Source organism: Musa acuminata, chromosome BXJ2-11 (assembly GCF_036884655.1).
Source record: "Musa acuminata AAA Group cultivar baxijiao chromosome BXJ2-11, Cavendish_Baxijiao_AAA, whole genome shotgun sequence".
Taxonomy (NCBI): Eukaryota; Viridiplantae; Streptophyta; class Magnoliopsida; order Zingiberales; family Musaceae; genus Musa; species Musa acuminata.
Genome location: NC_088348.1, coordinates 1,038,248 through 1,062,147, shown reverse-complemented (window position 1 = coordinate 1,062,147; position 23,900 = coordinate 1,038,248). Strand labels below are relative to the sequence as shown.

The window sequence follows — 23,900 nt, the reverse complement described above, 5'->3', positions numbered from 1 at the left end:
TCCTTGTCAATATCAATGAAAAATCCTCATGATGGCTATCACTCTTTCAAGATTATAAAACAGTCTGAACCTACTCTGAACTCCTTTTGTATCTTATATAGAAGAGATTGACATTGAAGAACAAAAATCTACCAATGATATTCACATTGTAATGTTGTCCATCACACTAAATCTAGGCATTGCAAACAAGATATTCTGTAACGCTGGCACGACTGCTGATCCTGTTGGTTAAAAACCAACAAGATAACTGCAGTGACTCCGACTTACAGTCTACTTCGTCGAGTAATCAGTCAAAAGACGGAAGAAAAAAAAGTATTGTTTTTTATCATGATTAGCTTCAATAGCATTAACAACTAAGAATAACTGCGGCGATTAGCCCTTGCACAGATCATTCCAAAAGATACCGAAAAGAAAAAAAAAGAAGCAAATTATCAGAACCACGATCCCATCGTAATCCAATAGTCCAACGGTCCGGCAACAAGAATAAGGTCGCACGAAACAGAGGAAAAAGGGAAGATGTTGCACCTCGAGCCATAGGGTTGGGTCGTTCCTCCATCTCAGCGGACCTGAGAAGAACCTGCAGAGATTAGCACAATAGCAACCGAGCGCAAGAAACTATGACTCGAACAAAAAGATCGACACGTTCGGAGATCTCCTGCTCGCTCGGTCGTATTCCCCCAATTCCGAGGGCTTTTGTTGCCCTCCCGCCCGTAGCTATCGCACACGTCCCTCCGCATCGTGCATTGCGGTCTACGTGGCGTGGGGGCCATATTCAGATACAATCCCAAGGTCACCAGCCATTTCTGCCCATGTTTCTACCGCACACGACCTACGTACCGTGCCTTGCCGTCGGCGTGGCGCGGGGCCCACGTTCGGTTTTAGGCTTTTGAGAATGAGGAATCAAATGGGGATGGAGGTCGGTTTCTTTTCCGAGTCCCATTCTAGAATTGTCGATTTTAAACTGAAAACGGTATTTTTAAAAAAAATTAATTAAAAGAATTTTTTTATAACAAAATAATCATAATTTTTTTTATCGTAAAATTTTCATCGAAATCATAAAATCGACACATCTCTCTCTACACATATAATGACTAGATTTGATTACCGAATCGATAGTTTTGATTTTGGAACTGGTAATTTCGATTTCGAAATCGAAAATTTTAATTTTTAAAATTTGAGAATCGAAACCAAATCGCATAGGGTCAGTTCGGGTTCCGATTACGATGGTTTTGGATTTGGTTCGAACTATCAATTTTTTATTTTTTAATTAAAAATAATTTTAAAAAATAACAAATATATATATTATTTTGAAAAATCGGGAGCCATCGGTTTCGGTTCCTAAAAATTAGGAATCCATGTTTTGAACTTGATATTTTTCAATTATGAGTTGAAATAATAAATAAACAAAAAAACGGATTTATCTTGCTTAGAATATATCTTAGAAATCGTAGTTTGCACATAATTAGAATATCTCGGAAGAAAGTTAAATACTTTACGAGATCGATTTTTAACGTACGAAGATTTCACGAAATTAACGATTTTACCGCTGCACTAATTCACCCTCTCTCCTCTCCTCCCTCTTAGTACCGACTCGTTCCTAACAAGTTCGGGTTCCAATTACGATGGTTATGGATTTGGTTTGAACTATTAATTTTTTTTTTATTTTTTAAATAAAAAAATAATTTTAAAAATAAAAAAAATATTTTTAAAAATTGGGAGCCATCAACTGAACCTCCCCAGTTTAGTTCTGGTTTGGTTTTGGTACCCAACTGACTCCTTAGGCCGATTCTATTTGGATTCGAATTGAGCTATAGTTAGGATCGTACTGACATAAAATAAATAAAAAATATATGTACCATGGTTCATTTGATTGATATTTTTATATCACTTTAGTCCGATCATCAATATATGCTTGCTTAGGTCTCAAAAGATTTGAGTCTCAAACAGGATTATGATTTTAGTTTTAGTGTTGTGTATAAAATTATGATTTTAGAAAAAGTTGTTTTTATTATATATTTTTTAAAATATTTTATTTGAATAATTTAAAGTGTAAATATCTATCCAAATGTATATTTGAATTGATTCTTCGAATTCTACTAAATAAAGACAAGATGATTCTAATCTCGATGTATTTAAATTGCTTTTAACTTTTTGTAGGTAACTCTAATTAAACAAAACTTATTTTATTTAAAAGTAAATTTATATATCTTTTCAACAGTGCTTTACTTGAATAAATTATAGTACAATTACCTATTCCAATATTTAGTGCAGCTTACCTTACAAACTTTTTTCAAAATAGATTGATTTTCAAATTTATTAATTCTTACTTGATATTATTTCATATATATATATATATATATGCTTTTATTATTCTACATGTACTGCCTATGTTATGTGTAGAGCCTACGAAGTTCTTGTTGATCCTATGATTTTATCTAAACGAGAGTAGATGAAGCTCCTAAACTCGGGAGACTTGTATTATATGGTCATCCAGAAATGAGTAAAATTATATTATATTACGATCTCATTACATCATCTATTTTTATTTCATATGATTCGGAATGTGCTATTATATTCTCTTGTGATATTAATAAATTGAATGAAATATCAAATATAATATTTGAGTTCATGTATTTATTCTTGATATGATGATATGATGCTCTTCATTTCATTGTTATAAATGAATCAAATGAAATGATAAATATGACTCTCCTCTTAAGTTCATTGCCTTATATGTTATAAATCGGTATTGTTACAAATACCAATTTGCTTATATATTGCTCTAAGTATGAATCTAATGAAACTATATATATATATATATATATATAACTCTTGTTATCTCTATGTCCTGAATATGATAATAAGAGCTTTATAACTCATATTATTGCTATATATATATATATATATATATATATATATTTATATTAGTTTGTTACTCATACTTCATGTTACGTTCGAGCTGAATAGTAAAATACCAGAAGACTATGATAATTTATTAATGATTTAATATAATATTATTATAAAAAAAGATATATTTATTATAAAGCTTCTATGTTGATGTAAACTTATTGTAAATGATTGATTTAGACTATGAATAGTAACTTTCCTACAGAAATGAGAGAGATTGAGTAGGGTTTATTTTCTTTATTATTTTATGCGTGATACATTTGATTGAACTAAACTACCTCTAGAATCTTTTGGTCATAGTGTGATTTGTCGTGGATTTGATGTTGACTTGTTGCATGAGCGTCAACTTCAATCTACTCTCCCAATCAAGGCTAAAAATAACAACAAATTATCACATGAAAAAATTATTATATCATTTTAGTTTAATTTAATCATCCTTGATATTTTTGGAGTTTTGTATATGACGGGCCATATGTATTGTATATTAAAGAAAAATTTATTTGGAGTTATTAGTAATGACAAGAGAACATTATGAGGATTTAAAGTTAGAAGGATGAGATACAATAAGATTAATTGTATGCAAAATAAATATATGTACAAAAACTAGTACTCCGTAATGATAACATAAGCGATCATGACCTTTCTTTAACATTAGATGGTGTCACCGTAGGATGGTCCCTCTCCTTCGACAACAGTGTTTCTAGTGATAATAATGTAGTCACGGGGTGCACTCTTTTGCAATAAAAATTACCTTATATATTTTTATTACCTCCATCACCAAATCATTTTTAAATACCAACAATAAATAAAAATAAAAATCGACATTCTTCACATATAGTTAATTGATGTGGCCCCCATCATCAGTGACTCGCGTTGCATTATTCATCTACACAAGACAAGACTCCACATCATGGTGGCCCCTCATGGACCGTCTCCGTCCGATCAAGAATCGACGGGCCTTGATCACCTTGTACGTACGTATATATTAGGAATCAATGATTGGGGAGAAGAGGGCCCACATAAAATTTTTGTCGCGAGTCACGACACGTAATTAAAGTGGGGAATACAAATCCGACAAAACAACACTGCCATCTCACTGTGTTTATTCAATTCTTGATTTTTTCTTTTATTAGCCTACACTTTATTTCTGGAAAATAATGCAATACAATCAAATTCTCATCCTATCCAATAGCGATTAATTTTTTAGGAAAGTTTTTATTATTTTAGGTCTTCTTGTAGGTGTTAACTGTATAAAATTGAATACGAATTAGCACATCTATATCTAATAGCAACCATCACATAAGAATGTAAACTTTTTAAAATATCAAAATGTCGACACAAATAAGTTCTTTTCTCCGAATCTACTATAATTGTTTCAAAAGATGTATACGATTTAAAATTCGGTATGAATACAAGGAAAGACACTATAATATTGATCATTGTCTTTTAAATTAATTTTAAATTATTAGTTATTTTACGATGGATGTAAAACCATTCAACAATCTTCATCCTAATCATTTCGATTATAAAGATAATGAGTAAGTCATGAATATTTTTGAATAATAAATTTATACTTTCTGATATATTCATAGTGAGCATTATTGTGCAACGATGATTAAAGAAAAATAGAGGAGCTCATTTCTCCTTCTTAATTTCAGGTATCCAAACAAAACTTTATATATGATTTTTTTCCTTAACTTTTGTAAGGGAAATATTGTAAGGGATCTAGCAATAACCCAAAATAACTTTATAGTCTCTTTGTTTTGGACATCGCTCATAAAATTTTTAGATAAATGAATCATGCATAAGTATGATATACTTTTGGAAAAATCTCTTTTACAACTAAAAGAATTCTTAGATTTTGATCAATGATAATAGTCAAAATTTTACATTCCACAATACATATTCTCAATTAATGCAAAAACCACTCCCATGAATCCCTATACTCAATCTTCATCAAAGTAAATATAATTAAAAATAATTTATTATAATTATCAATGGCTATAGCCATCATCATCGAAGAACCAAGATATTTGTCTAATAGATACATAGCATTGATACTAAAAACATATGGCATATATAATTTGAAACTTCTAATACAAGCTTCGAAAGCCCAAAATATATTTTTTATGAAATTATCATTTGGGCATGAGTCTCATAGTCATATGGTTTTAACTCTCTTAAAAATAAAATTAGCAAAGTATATGAGTGGTCAAATAACTCTCTTAAAAATAAAATTATATATGAGTGATCAAAGTTACCATGAACCTCATTAAGAGCAATTGTTCAATATTATTATTCATGTCCTCAACTTGCTCACTAACTACATCTAATGTATCGTAAATATCAAAATTTCTATCACCTTTAAACTTTTCTTACATTCATTCTTTAATCATTTTATTTTTAAAAATATCACAACTATCATCAATTTCATCATAATAAAATGAGTCATTCTAAGTGTATGGAAAGAGCCACAAAGCCTAAGTTATTTGGGAAATGACTCTCACCCAAACTTGATGTCTCACATAATATTTATCTATCAATGTTATCAAAAGTTGAAAACACTTCATTGAGAATAGGATCCTCTCTAAAATGAGATTACTAGAAGGAAAATAATATTTTTATAATCCATGAAATAATATAATACCAAAATGAGTAATAACATATTGGTTTTTCTTTTGTTCTTAGCAAAATATCATACACTCATATATATTTTTTAACATTTGATATTCTATTGAGGTCCCAAATAGTTGATAAAATTGGATCATCAAAAATTATTTCCTAATATATGATGCATTATTTTTAGCCAAACTAAAAAATAATACATCTATAGCGAGACTTAAAAAAAATATTCTGAAATTTAGATGATACCTTCATATTGGATCCAGATAGACATATGTCAGTGTTTTTCTATTTTAGAGGATTATTTATATTTGTCAAAAAAATTTAGCTCATATAATGTGTCATTTTTATTTTCTAAAAAATTAATTTTTTTTTTAAATATCATGCCCACATGAAGTTTTTTGACATTTGAACTTCTAACTATATTACAAATACCTCGAAAAAATTTGGTCATCGAAATTTTTTTACTGATATGCAATGTATTATTTTGGGCAAAAATCCAAAAATAATCACATAGTAGAACTTATCAAAATTCCCTAAAAGTTTTAGGATATCTTTTAATGGGATCTAGATGGATATTTGTTATTATTATTTTATTTTATATTTTTTAAAAAATTTTAGCTCTTGCATAGTGTGTTATTTTTTTTTCTATTTTTCTATATATTTTTTTATATTTTAATAAAAATATCATGCACCCATATAATGATTTATATTTGAGCTTCTAATAAGGTCATAATCACCTGATATAAATTTGAGCTTCAGAAAATATTTTCTTGTATACAACTCACTATTTTCTTGTATACACATTATTTTTTAATATTTTTTTGAATTATTCAAGTCTTATAATGTGTCATTTTCTAATTTTTCAAAATTTTTCTAGAATTTCCTCAAACATATCATGCACTCATGCATTCTGTTTTTCTCATTTAACCTTCTAATTAGGTACCAAACATTTGGTAATAATTTTACCATCAACAAAAGTTTACTAATATATTATGTACTATTTTTAGTCAAAATCCAAAATTAATAGGACATCTTAACATATCTTGAAAGTTTTTGGATACCGAATCCATATAGACATATGATGATTATTTTTATTTTTTATTTTCATTTTTTTTCTCAAATTATTTAGGTGCTATATAATGTGTCATTTTTTAATTTTTAATTTTTTTTCAAAAATATCATGCCCTTATATAATGGTTGTTGACATTTGACCTTTTAGTTAAATTCGAAACACTTGATAAAAACTTAATTATTAAAAAAAATTTCCATGCATTATTTTTGATAAAAATCAATGAACAATAATAAAGATATATGTGATGTTTTTTTATAGACTCATTGTTTTTTACTTATATATTAAACTAAGCATGAAAATCCTTTACACATATGTTGGTGAACAAATGTTTCGTGACTGATGAGTTAGCACGGCTAGGCCTACCTGCCAACGTCGGGAACTTTTGGCGGAACTCGTGGGTTGATGAGGTGGCTGCACCCTTCAAGCGTCTCAGGCGTTGGTTGAGGTGGTAAGATCGGCCTGGGCCTCGCTGGGAGCCAGTACTCCAAAGCCAGTCGACCCGGGCTTTGTTTATGACGAGATGCATCCTCTCATCCCTCCGGATGGTTGACGATCTTCCTCGTGATGTGGGAGCCTTCTAGAGATGGGAGATACGGGCTGACACTGGTTAGGTCACGACTTGTTGGGCCACCCTCCTCTGCCTACCGGGCACCGACTTCGCGATGAAGATACTCGCGGCTTGATGGCAATGGCCTTCTTGCAAAATGGCCCTCGTCGGGTAAGTCTCGACTTTGGCCCATCCGACGAGCAAGTTAGATTCATTCTGAATCCCCTCCCTTTTTTTTCCTTTTCTTCTCCTCCCCCTTTTGGACCAGGTCGGGGGTATTTATACTTGTGTACATAAATTGGTTGGGCCCTGGTCCGGTATGACCGTTGACTGTTGTGGGGGTGGAATAACCTCTCCGATGAGATGATGACTTCAGAGGCGCTTGAGCAGTGTTAGACAGCACTGTCTAAGCTCTTGGGATGGTCAGGCCACACAATTGCATCGTTGAAGCTTGACGTGGCATGCACCCGATGGCGTACGATATCGCGTTAATCTACAACGTCTGTTGATGATGGCCAAAATACGCCCTATCAACATGTAATATTTTTTGACACGCACAAAAAATTAACAATAAACATAAAACAAGGGAAGATGCTTTTAATATTACACTATTCAAACATCAAACATGTAATATACGCATTTTATCTTGTCTAAATAATTATTAAAAGATGATTTAAATACCATACTATTCATGAATATAAAACATATACATATTTTATCTTATCTAAAAACTATTAAATGATCGAACAATGAAAAAGACAACAGTATATTTTCAATAAGTTTTTTATGCTCCTGATTCAAGAAAAAAAATAAATAAATAAAAGAGAAGATAAAAGAATAGCAATAATGGAAGAAACGAGAAGACAAACAAGTAGGAGACAAAAAGTAATAAAAGAAAATCTTTTTGCTGCAATTATTAAACCAGAATTAATCATTTCAAAAAATTTTAGGTTTAGCTGTGCAAGATTAAATAGGTAAAATAACTCATAAGGGTACTGTTTAGATTATTATTTTTGAAAGTAGAAATGCTCTATAAATAAATCAAAGTTATGATTATTTTTTTAGATTCACCCAATTTACAAACTATATCTAACATTTCTTATTAAGATTACTAAAACTTTCTTCAGTGCTGTCCACGTTATATCCATGCGTCCAGATAGATAGATACTCACACCTGTCACAGTACCACGTGTCCACTCGTGTGTATTTTGGATGCCATGTCAGCGTCGTGTCCAATAACTTAATCCACATAATTTAGCATTACGGTTGTGACTCATAATTATTATCCTTGTTATTACATATATATTTTTTCTCCGAGTTCATTTAATTTGTGTAGTTTAATGTGCATCAGCAGCGCTACATCTATGACCATCACCTGCGCACGAACTTTGAGGACGCAGACGTCTTCCATGGAATTTATTCGTGTATGGAGTGAAAGAAGGATTTTAATGGATGGGTGCCCCCACACGGTAGCTGTCTCCAGCTCTCTTCCATTGCCAGCCCATTCCCTTTCTCCTCCTCACCTCCTTTCTCACTCTCACCCTCACTCGCTCTCCACTGTTTTCTACCTTCCCGTCTGTCTCTCTCCCTCTATATATACACGCCCTCCTGACTTCTCTCTGCCACCGCCATCCTGAGCTCCATAAACCCTCCAACATGATCTGCAACCTCTCCTTCCTCCTCCTCCTCCTCCCCACTCTTCTTCTTGCTGCGTCACCTTTTCCTCGTGGCGGCGAGGGCAAAGCTGATCTGCAGGTGGCAAGGATGAGCAGCAAGCCGGGAGAGGACTCCGGCGGGCTGCTCTCGTCGTCCAAGCGCTACGAAGGGTCGTCAGACCTCGTCCACCTGCGCTACCACATGGGCCCCGTCCTCTCCTCCCCCATCAACCTCTACCTCATTTGGTACGGCCCCTGGCCGGCCGCCCTGCAAGCCCCCCTTCGCGACTTCCTGCTCTCCCTCTCCGACCCCGCCCCGCCGCCGCCCTCCGCCGCGCAGTGGTGGTCGACCGTCGCCCTCTACTCCGACCAGACCGGGGCCAACGTCTCCCGTCGCGTCGCCGTCGCGGCCGAGGCGCACCTCCCGGGTCTTCCCCGCGGCGCCTCCCTCTCCCGCCTTGACGTGCAGCTCGTCATCGCCGACGCCCTCGCCGCCGGTTCCCTCCCCGTCGACCACGGTCGCGGCGCTTACCTCGTCCTCACCGCCCCCGGGGTCACCGTCCAGGATTTCTGCCGCGCCGCCTGTGGCTTCCACTACTTCACCTTTCCCTCCCTGGTCGGTCACACGCTCCCCTACGCCTGGGTCGGCCACAGCGGCGTGCAGTGTCCCGACTTGTGCGCCTACCCCTTCGCCGTCCCCACCTACATGACCGGCGTCGGGGCCATGCGCCCCCCCAACGGCGACGTTGGCGTCGACGGCATGGTCAGCGTGCTCGCGCATGAGCTAGCGGAGCTCGCCACCAACCCCCTGATCAACGCTTGGTACGCCGGGGAGGACCCGACGGCCCCGACCGAGATCGCCGACCTCTGCGAGGGGGTCTATGGCAGCGGAGGCGGCGGGGGATACACCGGGCAGGTGAGCAAGGACGAGCTGGGAAGAAGCTTCAACCTCAATGGGAGAAACGGGAGGAGGTTCTTGGTGCAGTGGGTGTGGAGTCCCGTCGTCAAGGCTTGCAGAGGACCCAATGCCCTGGATTAGTAGTAGAACATGTTTCACCACTAGATCTCCATCACCTTTAGATCTGGAACCGGACGGCGGAATTGGATTCCCTCCCACTCTACATACATATTTTTTGGATTCCCCGAGGACTCTCTATCTCAGTTGCATGTCCATATAAGTAAGCTCTATAAATAAAACCATACGCTACTGTGAGTTTGCATCACAAGAGATTCCTCGTGGCTCTGCTTGCAGAAGCTGTCCTGCACTCCATCCATCAGTCGATGACCAGCGAGTGGATCAACAGTCTTTTCCTGCGTTCATATGCTGCCAACTACCAAGCTGCAATGGTGGGGAAATGTGGCTGCCTCCTCTGTTGCTCACTCGATACGGAGTCCACATTGAGCTGGCTGGATACACTTTTTGCTCGTTGTCTACTTTCTGCTGGAGCTGGAAAGCATAAAGAAGCCTCCAATTATATAAATGATGTATAGAATCGATGCATCTCTTTATATATAACTCACAGTTTTGTTCTTGAATTGAAGTAGGGATTCATGCTCGACGAAGCTGATCCCTCTGACACCGGAAGACAACCTTCTAGTTGGTCACCTCGACAGCCTGGAGGCCTCGATGTGTGATTGTTTTCTACCCTAACATGTGAAGGTTGACTAAGGTAACATATAATTGAGGTTTTCTTGTGGGAGCTTGTGATGCATTGGATCCTATGGCTTCATCCATGGTCTCTAGTCTTGGATCATAACTTCTTGAACTTGACACTGTGGTAGAAACCTATGACAACCATATTATGATTTGATATCTTGTATTACAATAACAAATGTAAATGGGCCCTGTCAGCATTGGTTTATTGTTGATTTTTTGTCTTATTTTCTAAGAACTTAAGATGAGGTAATAAATAATACAACATAGTTAAAATGTTCCACACATAGGAAGATGATGGAAGGAGGAGACTTGAGTTTCAATGTTCCACAGAATTTATGGGACAACAAAGTCAGGTTCATGAAGTGAACAACAAAGACAGACTCCCAGTTGCTTCAACTGAATCAGCTGCAGATAAATATGTGAAGAAGATGATGCTTGTATGAGTTAATCTTTAGCAGTCTCAAGCCGTGGCCTCGGGGCCGACGCGGCTGATTCGGGTCCGAATGAGCAAGGGTCTTGCTCGGCATTCTTCTGGGTTGTCGAGGCAGTCGATCGTGCTGATCGGGTTGCGTTGGAGCTCGTCGGACTTCTCCGGGGGATGGAGATTCCTCGTCGGGGTGTTCAGGGGGAAGCAGCTCCATCTTCATACCTGCACACAAGTCGGGTCGGTGGCTCGGCCCAACCCCTTCGACGATCAAGTTAGATGATGTGAAGAGGTCTTTTTTGTGTGTCTTTTTCTCTCCCATTTATCGTTCAGGATGTGAGTGTATTTATAGGAAAGCTTACTGTTTCCTGATGTGCCCACTTGCAGGGGACAAGCTAGTAGCGTCTGATGCAGGTGTTGGCGTGGTGTGAACGATCGAGCCCGAGCGGGATGTTTAATATGTCTCGATCGGTGTTCCGATCCGTTTGATCAGATGCTGTCGGGTCGATCGAAGTGTGAGACGTCATTTGGGGCAGCTGACGTCAGCCCGAGTCTTATCGCCATTATTATCCTCGTCCAAACCTTTGTTCAGTTTAAGCCTGACTGACTAAACAAAGCTGGCAAGGGTGTGATCATCTTGCAGGAGCAAGCTAAATTTTTCTGCAGCAAGGACTTCACCCTGTTTTTTGCTCCAGCTTGTGTAATAGCCATGTGTTCGTGCAAATATTCTGCGTCTACCACTTGTCTGGATCATGATCATAAATATCTGATGGTTCTCGGATGTCGTGTATAACTTTTCATGTTAAATAGCTAGATCTAGGTTGATTTGTTAATGGAAAAGGATTGAATGATGGTGACGATGGTGTGCTAATTAGTAAAGATTCTCGAAATAGTTCATGTGCATCGATCAACTACATAAAAAAGAATCCATTAGTTTAATTTGTGGAACTATCTGTTCATCTAAGCAGTGCATCGAAGAACAAGAAAAAGGATGTGGAAAGATAAAATGGAAAAAGCGGATTGATGGACGATGGAAACAAGAAGGCAAGTATGCATGCGGAGCTTAAATAGCACTCCATCCGTCGCTGAAGCCTCCCGGCCGTGACCTGTGGTTTACGTTGTCGAAGTACCGCGGCACCTGCAATTTGGGGCTCTCCGACGCCGCCATCACCTCCATGAAGCCCCCAACGTCGTCACCTAGGTGCTGCTGGATCACCAGCACCGACACCTGCGCCCCGAAGTCGGCAGACACGAGCATGTCCCCGATCGCCCCGAGCTCCGGGTACTCGCTCCACTCCGTCAGCCCCGCTAGCAGCGGCGAAGACTCCCTCCCTTGACCTCTCCCCACCACGTACATGCTGTGGATGCTGTTCATCGCGCGTATTGCTGCCACCGCCTCCGAGGCATTGTTGACGACCTTCTCGGTGTACATGACCGACTCGTCGCTCACGTACCTGAGGCGGAACTCGTTCACGCACTCGTCGTCCAGCTGCCGCTGCATGCTGTCGTCCTCCACCACCGTCATGGCGGCGTGCTCGCCAGACGCACACGAGAGAGAGGGGCTGGGCGGCACCGGGGCCTCCTCGCCGGGAAGGAAGCGGACTACGGTGAGGTTGACGCTCGGGTGCTCCGCCATTCGCCACGAGTAGGCGAGCGCCTCGCGGTCGTCGGGCCCGCCGAAGAAGAGGACCGCAACGTGGTGCTCCACGAACTGGCTGACGGAGAACCGCCCGCCACCGCTGAGCCCGCGGTCGACGAGGATGCCCACCGAGCAGGGCGCGTTGGCCAGGACGCTCCGGTTGACGCTGCGAATAGACGGGTTGATGTCCTCGAAATCGCCGGCCACCGACAGCTGCTTGTGGAAGGGGAGGATGATGAGGGTGGAGTGACGCTCCTCGGCGATGTTGAAGACGTCCTCGTGCATGGTGGAGTAAGGGGAGATGGCGGTGACCGGCTGGACGGAGACGCCGCCGGCGTGCTGCTCGTAGCTCTCGAAGGTCGCGATGATTTGCTCTGACTGCATGGCACCGCCGGATGGGTTGCTAACGACCTGCCTCTGGCCTTTGCTTTTGCCGATCTCGTGGACGATGAGCATGGCCGAGGCGCGGCCTGTGGGCTCCAAGAGGTGGAGGGCGTAGACGAAGATGGGGGAGCGCTTGGTGGGGTTGGACATCTGCAGAAGGCTGATGACGGAGGGGACGTTGCGGGCGTTGTAGACGCACGCCACCATCCGCAGCTCCATGTCCGGCCGGCACCGCTGCAGGTTCCGCCTCTTGTGGGCGACACGGATCCGCGACGTCTTGTTCAGGATCGCCACAGATGGGGTTACGGCCGCCATCGTGAAGATCGACCCAAGAATCAACACGGTGTACATTCGCACGTCGAAGATCTGCATGCATCACCAACCAGCCCATTCGATGGATGAGCGAAGAGCAAATAATCGCTAACAAACGCCGCCATCAGTACCTGTTTATGTTTGCCGATGTTGAGGATGATCATATCGATGGGGCCCTTGGTGTTCATGAGGAGTCCAAGGGACAAGCTCTCGGGAGCAGTCATGGAATTGTACTGAGCGATGGCCATGCTGCTGCCCAGCTTCACGAGGAAGGAGAGCACTATAATCATCGACAGCGTGGAGATGACCGCCGCTCCCTTCTCGTCTTCGGTCTTGAGGAGGGACAGGTCGGCCTTGAAGCCGCAGGTGGCCAAGAAGATAGGCATCAGCAGGCCGATCACGAACTCCTCCAGCCTGTTCCTTAACCCGATGGTGAGCGGTCCACGTGGTACCACCAGCCCATAGACGAAGGCGCCGTAGACGGCGTGGAATCCGATCATGTCTGTAATAATCGCGACCGCCAGCACACCGGTGGCTATGACGCTGATATAGACGTCGTCGACGGGCTCGCCCTCCGGCGTCCGCCTCAGAATCCAGCACATGGTCGGCCGGATCACCAGCCAGCAGGCCGCCGTGAAGGCGATGCCCGAAACCGAGATCCACAGGAACGCGAATTTCGTAGGTGCAATGTCTCGGTTGGATCCGGCGGAGACAGGGAGAACGACGGTGGCGGCTAGTAAGACCCAGGCCATCAGGTCGGAGAGGATGGCAGAGGGCATGACGAGCTGGCCGAGTTCGCTGTTCAGGATCTTGAGCTCTGCTAGGACACGGACGAGAACCGTGAACGACGTGACGGTCGTCGCACTTCCGATGAAAACGACCTGCATCAAGTAGTGCACGTGCCCCGGGGGCTGCAGGTGCATCACGTTGGCTGCCAAGAGGGTAACGATGAAGGGAAGCGCCATGTTGGCCGCCGCAATTGCTATCACCTTCTCCCTCCAACTCTCAAATATTTGCAAGTCGAATTCCATGCCGACCATGAAGAGATAGTAGAGCAGGCCGATCAACCCCATGGTCTCGAGCAGGCGGTGGCTCGCCGCCGGATACACTACTTCACCCAACGAAACCGGTATGCCCGCCTCGTGTATCACGATCTTCCCTAGTACCGATGGCCCGAGGATGATGCCAGTCTGCCAACGATGCCAGAAAAAAGAAAGTCAAAAGCTAAGCTACAAAAGGACTAGGTCGTGATACAGCATTCCTCCATCACATGGCGGCATTGCATGGGTAGAAGAAGAGAATCCGAGAGCATAGAGGGAAGAGGCTACCAGAATCTCGGCGACGACTCTGGGTTGGCGGAGGGGTTTGAGGAGGAAGGCCAAGCCGCGGGAGACTATCACCGCCAGGACCATCTGCCAGAGCAGGACAGGAATGGCGAACTTGTGCAAGGGCCTCTCATTCCAGACACCGCCGCTGGATATACTGTCCAACTTGTAGCAGTAGAGGATGGGCTCCGTCGTATTGCCCTGATCGGCCATCTTCTCAAAGAAAGAGAAGACAAGAAGCTCTCTTCGTCCTCCCAACGAATCGATGCTTGGGATTGGAAGAGAGGCCCAGGGCTTCTTAAAGGGAAGCTGGAAAGACGATCAAGTTTCTGTTGTTTGAGCATCTGTCCTCGAAATGGCGGTTAGGTCAAGATGTTTGTCGCCGTTTGGTCGGGCTGGTGTTCTGTCTTCCGCCATTTCCTGCGACTTGCGAAGCTGCCGCGCTCTAATTGGGGGGCGTTACAGTTGTCAACCTCAGACCGCAGGCAACGGAAAAACGTAACCAATATTACCATTCAACCCAGCCAACCCACTAAATTGGTTTCCCTTTTGCATGCAACTGTGACCACCAGGTCAACGCCGGTCCGGCCGGCGCCCCGCTCGTGCACTCTCGTTGCCCGCATGGCGTCTCCACGTGCTTCCACCGGCGGTGGGTCCTGCCGCCAGCTTGACGAAGCTTCACCATCATTCTCTCACATAAATCTATAAATTTTTTTTATATTTTTTATTCTCTTTCGAAATCCTATTTTTTTTTTGGATACTAAAAAAACCTATAAAAGCATCAAAAGTATTTCTTATATATTATTTTCTCTCGTTAAAATTTATAGATATATTTGATATTCATAAAAAATAAATATTTATTATTATTATTATTATTTTTATTTATGAGAACTGTATTAAAAAAATATTTCACTAAAATATTAATTTCAGAAATTTAAAAATACTTACTCAATCCCAACATTAACTTAAGCTTCTGTCATTCCTCCTGCCACCCAAATTCTATACACACATAAGTAGGTGAATAAATATCAATATATATAATATAATTTATTTTCAAGTAAATTAAATATCATATCAATTTTTAAATATTAAGAAAATCTAATTGAAGATATAAGCATTAAAATTAGTCTACATCTTCTAAAGCATCTGTCTCTCTCTAGTGTTTGAAGTTCCAATGCCTATCTAGTATTCGAAAGTACACGTCTCAGATATCCAATATACATGAGTGTAATAAGTGATATTTATCATTCAAAAAATTACTTGAAATTTGAAATAAACTTTGCCTTTAGCCTCTCACACCATATACTCATATTTTATAGTAGAAGGTGAGCAATAAAAGACTGTTGTGGTGTGTAGTAAGCAGCACATAAATGGATTCTATAAGATTTTAATATTATTATTTTTATATATCATGTGACATGTGAATTAATAATATGCCTCAAAATTGAGAGCCAACTGCCGACGTGTTGTATTCACCGTCCTGTCCAGGCCAGTAGGGACTGGCCAGCTCAGCAGGGACTGGCCAGCTCAGCTCGGTCCTGGGTCCCGCCTGGGGTCTCACGTGCTTGCGCTCCTCTTCACGTGCGATGCCGCGCTCCCACGAAGTCGCCAAATTGGATGCCCGAACAAAAGAGTAATTATATATATTCCGCACCCAAGAAAACATCCACCCACCTCTCACCGTCTCGAGAGAGCAAGAGAGGAAGGGAGAGGCCAAAATGGGCAACAGCAGCAGAGCTGCTGTAGACGCGTCGAAGCGCAAGAGGAGGAAGAAGGGCCGCCCATCCCTCCTCGATCTCCAGAAGCGCAGCCTGCGCCTCCAGAACCAGCAGCAGAATAACCTCAGCCCTAACCCTAATCCCTCCCCCAAATTCCCCCAATCCAACACTCCCTCAGCCTCCCGCCGAGTCACCCGTCGAAACCCAAACCCTTCGCAGGACGACCCCCCGCGGCCCCCGCCCGAGGCGGGGCGGGACGAGGAAGAGGAGGAAGAGGAGGAGGAGGACGGCGGCTCGGGCGGTAAGCGCAGGGAGAAGAAGCTCAAGCTCGTCCTCCGCCTCCCCTCCCGCTCCGCTGGCTCCGGTTCCGAGTCCGACGGCGCGGCCAACGCCGACCCTAAACGGAGGAAGATCGGCCACGAAAATCGCGTCAAAAAGGTTCCGATTTGATCCCTTCTGACCGAGTAGTCGGCAGTGCGGCGGTTGTCTCAACTGTGGGACGCGGAGATCCGAGGACGGAGTGGAGAGTGGAGTGTGGCGTGGAATGAAGTTGACTTCTGGGATTTGGATTTCTGGATTTCAGGGACTTTTTTTCCTACCTAAATAAAAAAGGGGATTTCGGGAGTTTCGTACGGTTTCGGCCACGGATCGGGAATCTTAGCGTGGTTGTCGCGTGGATTTGCTTCTCGGGTTCCGTTCTTTTTGATCTCTTTTCCTTGGTGGATTTCCAGGGCGAGATAGGGTCGAGTTTTGACTAAGTCAACTCTCCAATCATTTTTGGGAAACCAAAGCACCTGCTTTGTGGAAGAAATTTCGTACATATACACCTCTTTTCGTTGCCTTGATTACGTTAAAGTTCCGATTTTCTCGAAAGAAACCTGACCGCTGCGTTGAAAAGAGTTTTTTTGTCTTCTTCCTACTCTTTCTTCTCTTTTCTGGTTGGATCAGCCTTGTTATTTGTCCCCAGTAATTTTTTGACGATCTGTTCACTGGCCTGCGATCGTCCCCTAATTTCTTGCTTACTGCTTTTGGGGGTTTGTTTGAAGAAATTACGTTTATATATTTTGTTCTTTTTTCTGTGTTCAGGCTGAGTGTAACAATTCTCCGAAAGCGACGGGCTTGGTTCCAGGTTGGTGTTCATGCATTTATTCCAAACGAAAGCCGGATGAGATCTATAGTGGATAGTGAGAAACGTCTAATTTGTTTGTTTTACAACAGGGGAGCTACCAGATTTGGGGCCCACGACACCTCTGCCAGACAAAAAGTTGTTGGCGTTCATCCTTGATAGGCTCCAGAAGTGCGTCCTGCGTTTTCCTCGGAATTTTAATTGTGGTCTCCTTTTTGTAACTCGTGTGATGCTTTGCTCTGAACATTTATTTTCATTGTAATTTGCTTTATCTCCAGGAAAGATACCTATGGTGTCTTCTCCGAGCCGGTGGATCCAGAAGAGGTGTGTTTTTAAAGTATTAAAGAAGTGTTTACTTCTTTTCTTGTATTTTCAGCGTTAAATTCATCATAGACCCGAAGAATACTCAGGCCTAATATCTGTGTATGATGTTGTTTAGCTTCCTGACTATCATGAAGTCATAGAGCATCCAATGGATTTTGGAACTGTGCGGAACAAGTTGCTTACCGGAGCATATTTTAATCTGGAACAGTTTGAGGTTTGTTGAAGTTCTGCAGTTATGTAGAGAAGTTTGTAGAGAAGTTTTACAACTTTATCCTTAGAGTTGGAGAAACATTTCTTCTGTTTATCTAGTGTGTCAAGGTGTATTCTAGTTATTAACTGGTTCTCTTTTATTCTACTGGTATATGTCATAAAACTTTCATTTTTCTCTTTTGGCTCTGCTAATTATGAAAAGGAAGCATCACTATTAAGTTCCTTGCAAAACTTGGTTGGAACTTGTAGATTGTTATCTGGCGGAAAATAGAAGATTAGTTGACTGTTACTATGATATGTCCCTATTGGACCCTGTTTATGCTAATTTGATAAAGGAGAAAGATATTAAAGCCTCCCTAGATGAGGAAGAGGAAGTAGTCTGGTTAGGATGATAATCCATCGGTGGTTGTCTCAGACTGTTGCATAACTGTCAAATAACTAAATCGAATTTATTTCTAGATGAGATAAAGGCGACATCTCAGTCGTAAATTTTGAAGCTGTTGCTGGCAAGTCTTGTCTCTAAATTGAATTTATTTCTAGATGAGATAAAGGTGAATTCTCAGTTGTAAATTTTGAATCTGTTGCTGGCAAGTCTTGTCTAATCATTAGTAGATTATTGTAAGTTGCATTGCGCATATCTAAAATACAAGGAAGCTTCCTATACACATTTTTTGGTTATACTAGCACAATTTAAACCTATTTTCCCTAATAAAGCAAAAAATCAAAGTTAAGTTGTTGTTAGAGTTATACATTCCGATCAGATTCTGACTCTAAATGAATTAGGCTTTCAACTGTTCAACATGACTTTTGATCTGGAGAGATTTTTCTGACCACAAAAGGATCATTGTGATCATAACTCTGAAAAGCTATAACCTTCAGAGAAATTCCAATTTATTTTAGATACTACTTATTTTGACCAATGGTTATATGAATTAGTCTTTCAACTGTTCAACATCACTTTTTGATCTTGAAGAGATTTTTCCGACCTTAAAAGGATCATTGTGATCATAACTCTGAGAACTTCAGAGAAATTCCAACTTATTTTAGATACTACCTATTTTGAACAATGGTTATAAGTATCATAGTAATCTGACCATACCAATTATATAATACCCATCTCACCATGGTATGCTGGTGTATTGCCCATTTCAAGGGGTCAAACAATTGTTTAGTTATAGTAGTCCAATTTTGTAGCTCAGTACTCCAATCTAGTTATTGATCTATGCATGGTTTGTTTTGTGTATATATTGGTGAGTTTATATAAGTTGTCTTTTCTTATCGGTGTAAGATTTCCGGCATGTATTATGATTAATGTATTTGGGTATCATCTGTGGAAAGCCATTTGTTCTTATCTGAAGTTAGAATACCAAGTTATTAATTATTTGTGCATAGTCTAAATATCTACTATGAATTTTGTATGGTAACACACTTTGTGGCAAGATGGAGTTATAAGCATTTCAATTGCCAGCAAACTGACAAAAACGTTCTCTTTATATTTATAAAATGGATTTATACATAAAAATTATCTAATTTGCAGTTTCTATTTGCACACTCCAATCTTCTTCTGGTTTCTAAGTTTTTTAGATATTTATTTTTATGTGGAGTTGGGGGCAAATTATTGTTTGTGGATTTCTTGATGCAGAAAATTCTAGCATCCCTCAATCAAGAGTTTCTTAATGACCGTATGTGACCATGTACATTATCTGTTTCTGATTAGTATTTTCTGCAAGATTGTGTGCACACACTAATGTGTATAGCATGTTCTCTATAATGTTAGTTGCAGCCACCAAGATTCTGGTAGTGCTAGAATATTCATACTGATTTTTGGTAGTCGCTTGAACCATGTCAAGTATTAAGTACTTGACTTTCTTTCTTCAAAGTTTGATCTAGTTTTTATGTATCATATGGAAGGATTTGGAATTAGAATTTGATTTGCTGAAAAGTTTTTCTGAAAATGTTTGTGCTTTATTGGATCTCCATCCTAAGCAATTTCTCAATGGAACATCGAGCTAAGCTTTGGCCAATTTAAGTCTCACATTATTGCTCTTCCCTGCTTAGCAAAGCAAGAACTATATACGTGGTATGGCATCATTTATATTGCTTTTTCTTCAAAGGGAAATATAGTTTGCTCACATATAGAGCTGTTTTCGCTCAATGCACTTGTGATTTGAGTTGTGGAACTTTACCTTCTTGTCAAGACAATCACTGAAGTAGGTTACCCTTTCCTTCACTCACCTGTAGCCTTGAGGGCCTAAATGCCTTCCGTTTTGAAATGAGTCAAAAATAAGGGGCATGAGGGTATTTCTAGTTTTCTACATTGAGGCCGATAGACCAATTGAAGACTGACGAAGAAGCACCCCGATTACGTTTAGTTCTATCAGTTTCAGTTTTTGCGATTGTCCTCATGATTGGTCTTTCATCATAGTGGCATGTGACTCTATTGTGATTATTTTTGCTGGGACAGGAAGAATTTGCCAGCATGTGCTCATACCATATAAATGAAGAAGTATTACAACACCATGATTTGCCAAAATCTTTGCATCAAACATGAAAAGGATGAGAGGAAGAAAGAAATGCATCACAGAAAGACTTTTTGTCACCTACATAGCTCCAGTGGCAGATGAACGCTGCCTTTACCCATTATCCCGACCTTCAGCAAGGTAGTGATGGTCGAGGCAACATGCTCAATGACAATCTCACTAGTGGATGAAGTGTCATGACAAATGAGTTACACAGAGGTGGAAATGAAAAAATGATCTTCTCTTTTATAACTTCCAAGAATTTACGTAGAGCTTTTGCATAACTCAAAGGAAACCCTTCTTTTTCTTCAAGAAAGATGTATGATAACACCTTCAGGACTTTCATTCGATTAAAGAACTATGTTATGTTCAATAATTTGGCTTTTGTTTCCCACTTACATGAAAATACCTAAATAATCTCAAACATGTCATGTAACTCAAATTTTATTTCCACCTTCCTGATTGCTTAACATACATGTTCTGGTATAACTTGCAGAATGATGTCTTCTTAATTAGCTCAAATGCTATGCGTTATAATGCACCGGATACTATCTACTTTAGACAGGTAAAAATCATTTTTAAGAGTGTACTTTTTCTGTTAGAATAGGTCAGAACCTGTCAGTAGTTGGGTTTCCATCTAAAGTTATCTAAAGAAGCAATTTGTCTGCACAGGCACGGTCTATTCATGAGCTTGCTAAAAAGAATTTTGAGAACTTAAGGCAAGAAGGCAACGATAATGAACCAGAACCAAAAACAGTGGTAAGGAGAGGTAGACCACCAAATAAGCACAAAAAGGTTGGACGGCCTCCTGCTGATCGTGCTGCATCAGACTTTTCAACTGATGTAACACTTGCTAATGCTGGGGACACTAATCACCTGTCTAATTTAGCACATGACTCCTTGAGAAAAGGATCCTCAGGGGAAAAGTCTGGTGTTGCCAATGCATCCAATAGGGCTTCGTATGGTCTTCGCTGCACTGATACATGTGGTTGGATTTCTGAGCAGAAAGCAGATAGAGATGAAGAATATTCAGGTTTGTGATAGAGAATGTTTTCTAGTTAACTGTTTTCTTAAGAAATGTAATTGCTTCATCTAATACAAATAGCCATTTTCATTTCTGAAAAGAATCATGTGACAAGTATGTACCTGGCATTTTCATATTTGCAGGGTCTGCACCAAAAGGAAATCACACAAAGTATGGCAAGAAACTCACTGTTGTAGATGAGAACCGTCGTAATACTTATAAACAATCCCTTGCATCAACCTATACACATGAGACACCGATATTTACTATCCTCAATGGGGAGAAGAAGCAACTTATGCCAGTTAAGTATTATGGTGAATCATTCAATTTCATTTTTATATTTTCTTCATTAAAAATTACGGTCAAGTTAGTATATCTGCTATATCTATTTTAGTATGGTTTGCTCGAGATAAGTGTGATGTGATTCAAAATTTAGCCAGTTTGTTTTCATTTGCATGTAAGTTGATGGTCTTTTTGAATTGTTTGAAATAGTTTATGTTATCTTTTGTGACCACTTGCTGATGTTGCTTAATTTTTTAACCAGTTTATTTATGTCTATTGTATATGACAAAAACTTATTAACGATGTTCACATTATGGGATCAGGTTGGTCTTCATTTGGAATATGCATATGCAAGAAGTTTGGCTCGCTTTGCTGCAAAGCTCGGTCCTATCGGTTGGCTCCTCACTGCCCAAAAGATTCAAAGGGTATTGCCTCCTGGTACCAAATTTGGCCCTGGATGGGTTGCAGATGGTGAAGCTCCACAACATTCTCAGCCACTTGTACCATCTATATCTCCTCCGCATCCCTTAGCAAAATCCTGTGCTTCATCTACAATTGATAAACACTCTCATGGACAGGAAATGCCCCACAATGATGTCATTGTCAAGGAAGGCCACATCAACAGAACCACAGTTCCTGCTTCCACTTTGGCTGTTTCTAGTAATGTCTCCAGTTTTCCAGAGGATCCCTTGCTCAGCAGAGTTCCCAGTCATGAGAATGGCTCAAGTTCCTTGATTAATGGTGGTGTGGATGGTGATGCAATACGGCCCAAGGTTCCCTTTCAACACCATCAAAACCCAGGGATGCATCCGACCATTGATGGTCTCAGTGGTTCATTTAATTCTAATATGGTTTCTCAACTTGGTAATATGATCAGACCAGCTGGTATGCTATATGGTCCCTTTGGTTCAGATGCACAGATGTCACATGCTCGAGCACTTGACATGGTCTCAAGAGCCAATAACAACTACATACACCAGACCGCAGAAAGGCCAACAGTGGTGGACTATTCAAGTACGAAAAATTCGGGTAAGCCCTTGAAAGAAGCTGGTAATGATTCAAAGGGTCCATGGCATTCTACCACACTGCAACGGAAATCAGATTCTGCTCCCCCTGATCTGAATGTTGGATTCCAGTCACCAGGGTCACCAGCTTCAGATGTGGTGGTTGGCTCACATCAACCTGATTTAGCCTTGCAGCTTTGAAGGTATAATTGATTCTTCAGTTCAGTTGACATGGGAAGGATTAATATTGTGGAGTTGCACCCCTCCAATGAGAGGTAAAGTGACACAGCTGACTTGTGATGGAGCTATTCATTTTGCAAGGTTGGACTGTACAGATTAATTAATGTACTAAAGTTAAAAATGAATCTCTGTATGCAGCAGCTAAAATCCCATTTGTAACATTTAAATCATTGGCCTGGCAGTGGGAAGTTTTTGCTTCTGCCGATGGGCTAATTACAATCATTGTGGGGTCTTCTCCTGTGAACTAACTGATCGACAGGGTTTGGGACCATGTGGAACTTTGCTGCCAAAGAATAGATTATTTGTACCTGAAGTTTGTGTTCTTGCTCCGCATCTTCTAATCCAACTCTGATATAGATCTCACTTGAAATACTTGAACTTGGTATTCTTGCTTGACTGGTGATGGGTAGTTTTTCCTAATGGTGAATGAAACTAGGACATGCCTTTTACTACCTCAAGGTGTTCAAGCTGTTCTGATGCAATTTTCAGGTGAAGATATCTGATGAGGGTTATCTTATTTGTGTGTATCAATCACTGAAATAACAAGAGTTCAAAAAAAAGGAAGAAATCTCAGCCTGAGAAGTAGAAAGTGTGAGAAAATAATATAATTTCTGCTACATTTAGCAAGAAAGATAATATAACGATTGCGAATTTCTCTGTAGATGAAGTGGCAAATGTAGGTGTATGGACAAGTGCTAATTATGCTTTTCTTTATATATTATCTTTGTAAGCATTTTTTTTTTTCATTTCTAATATATGATATCTCTAAAATCATATGCTAAAAATTTTATCTCTGTAGGAGGTGGAGGTGATGCTGCCATGGAAATTAGATCTCGCTACCACGTTGACTTTTATTATTTTCAGATTGTATTATCGAGTTTAGATGTTTCTGTTAAATCTAATAGG

General features: G+C 40.5%; 3 protein-coding genes across 4 annotated transcripts; 2 read left to right on the top strand and 1 right to left on the bottom strand.

The window, feature by feature from the left end:
- Nucleotides 1-8,754: 8,754 nt before the first annotated feature.
- Nucleotides 8,755-10,032, top strand: LOC135627268 (protein EXORDIUM-like 5). Its single transcript, XM_065133288.1, has one exon. It carries the CDS (start codon nucleotides 8,808-8,810, stop codon nucleotides 9,843-9,845), a length of 1,038 nt encoding a protein of 345 aa, XP_064989360.1. The 5' UTR covers nucleotides 8,755-8,807; the 3' UTR covers nucleotides 9,846-10,032.
- Nucleotides 10,033-11,950: 1,918 nt separating this feature from the next.
- Nucleotides 11,951-14,760, bottom strand: LOC103970829 (cation/H(+) antiporter 15-like). The gene is made up of 3 exons (XM_009384757.2): nucleotides 14,551-14,760; nucleotides 13,354-14,412; nucleotides 11,951-13,276 (listed from the first exon to the last, which is right to left on the bottom strand). Exons 1-3 carry the CDS (start codon nucleotides 14,758-14,760, stop codon nucleotides 11,951-11,953), a joined length of 2,595 nt encoding a protein of 864 aa, XP_009383032.2.
- Nucleotides 14,761-16,212: 1,452 nt separating this feature from the next.
- LOC103970137 (uncharacterized) lies at nucleotides 16,213-23,307 on the top strand. 2 transcript variants are annotated; one of them, XM_009383794.3, is made up of 10 exons: nucleotides 16,213-16,703; nucleotides 17,352-17,394; nucleotides 17,484-17,562; nucleotides 17,670-17,715; nucleotides 17,831-17,929; nucleotides 20,941-21,009; nucleotides 21,117-21,477; nucleotides 21,612-21,769; nucleotides 22,074-22,250; nucleotides 22,329-23,307. In XM_009383794.3, the coding sequence occupies exons 1-10, from the start codon at nucleotides 16,266-16,268 to the stop codon at nucleotides 22,953-22,955; spliced, it is 2,097 nt and encodes a 698-aa protein (XP_009382069.2). In that variant the 5' UTR covers nucleotides 16,213-16,265; the 3' UTR covers nucleotides 22,956-23,307. The 2 variants fall into 2 exon arrangements, with proteins under 2 accessions (XP_009382069.2, XP_009382068.2); XM_009383793.3 differs by having other exon boundaries at nucleotides 22,074-23,307.
- The last annotated feature ends 593 nt before the right edge of the window (nucleotides 23,308-23,900 follow it).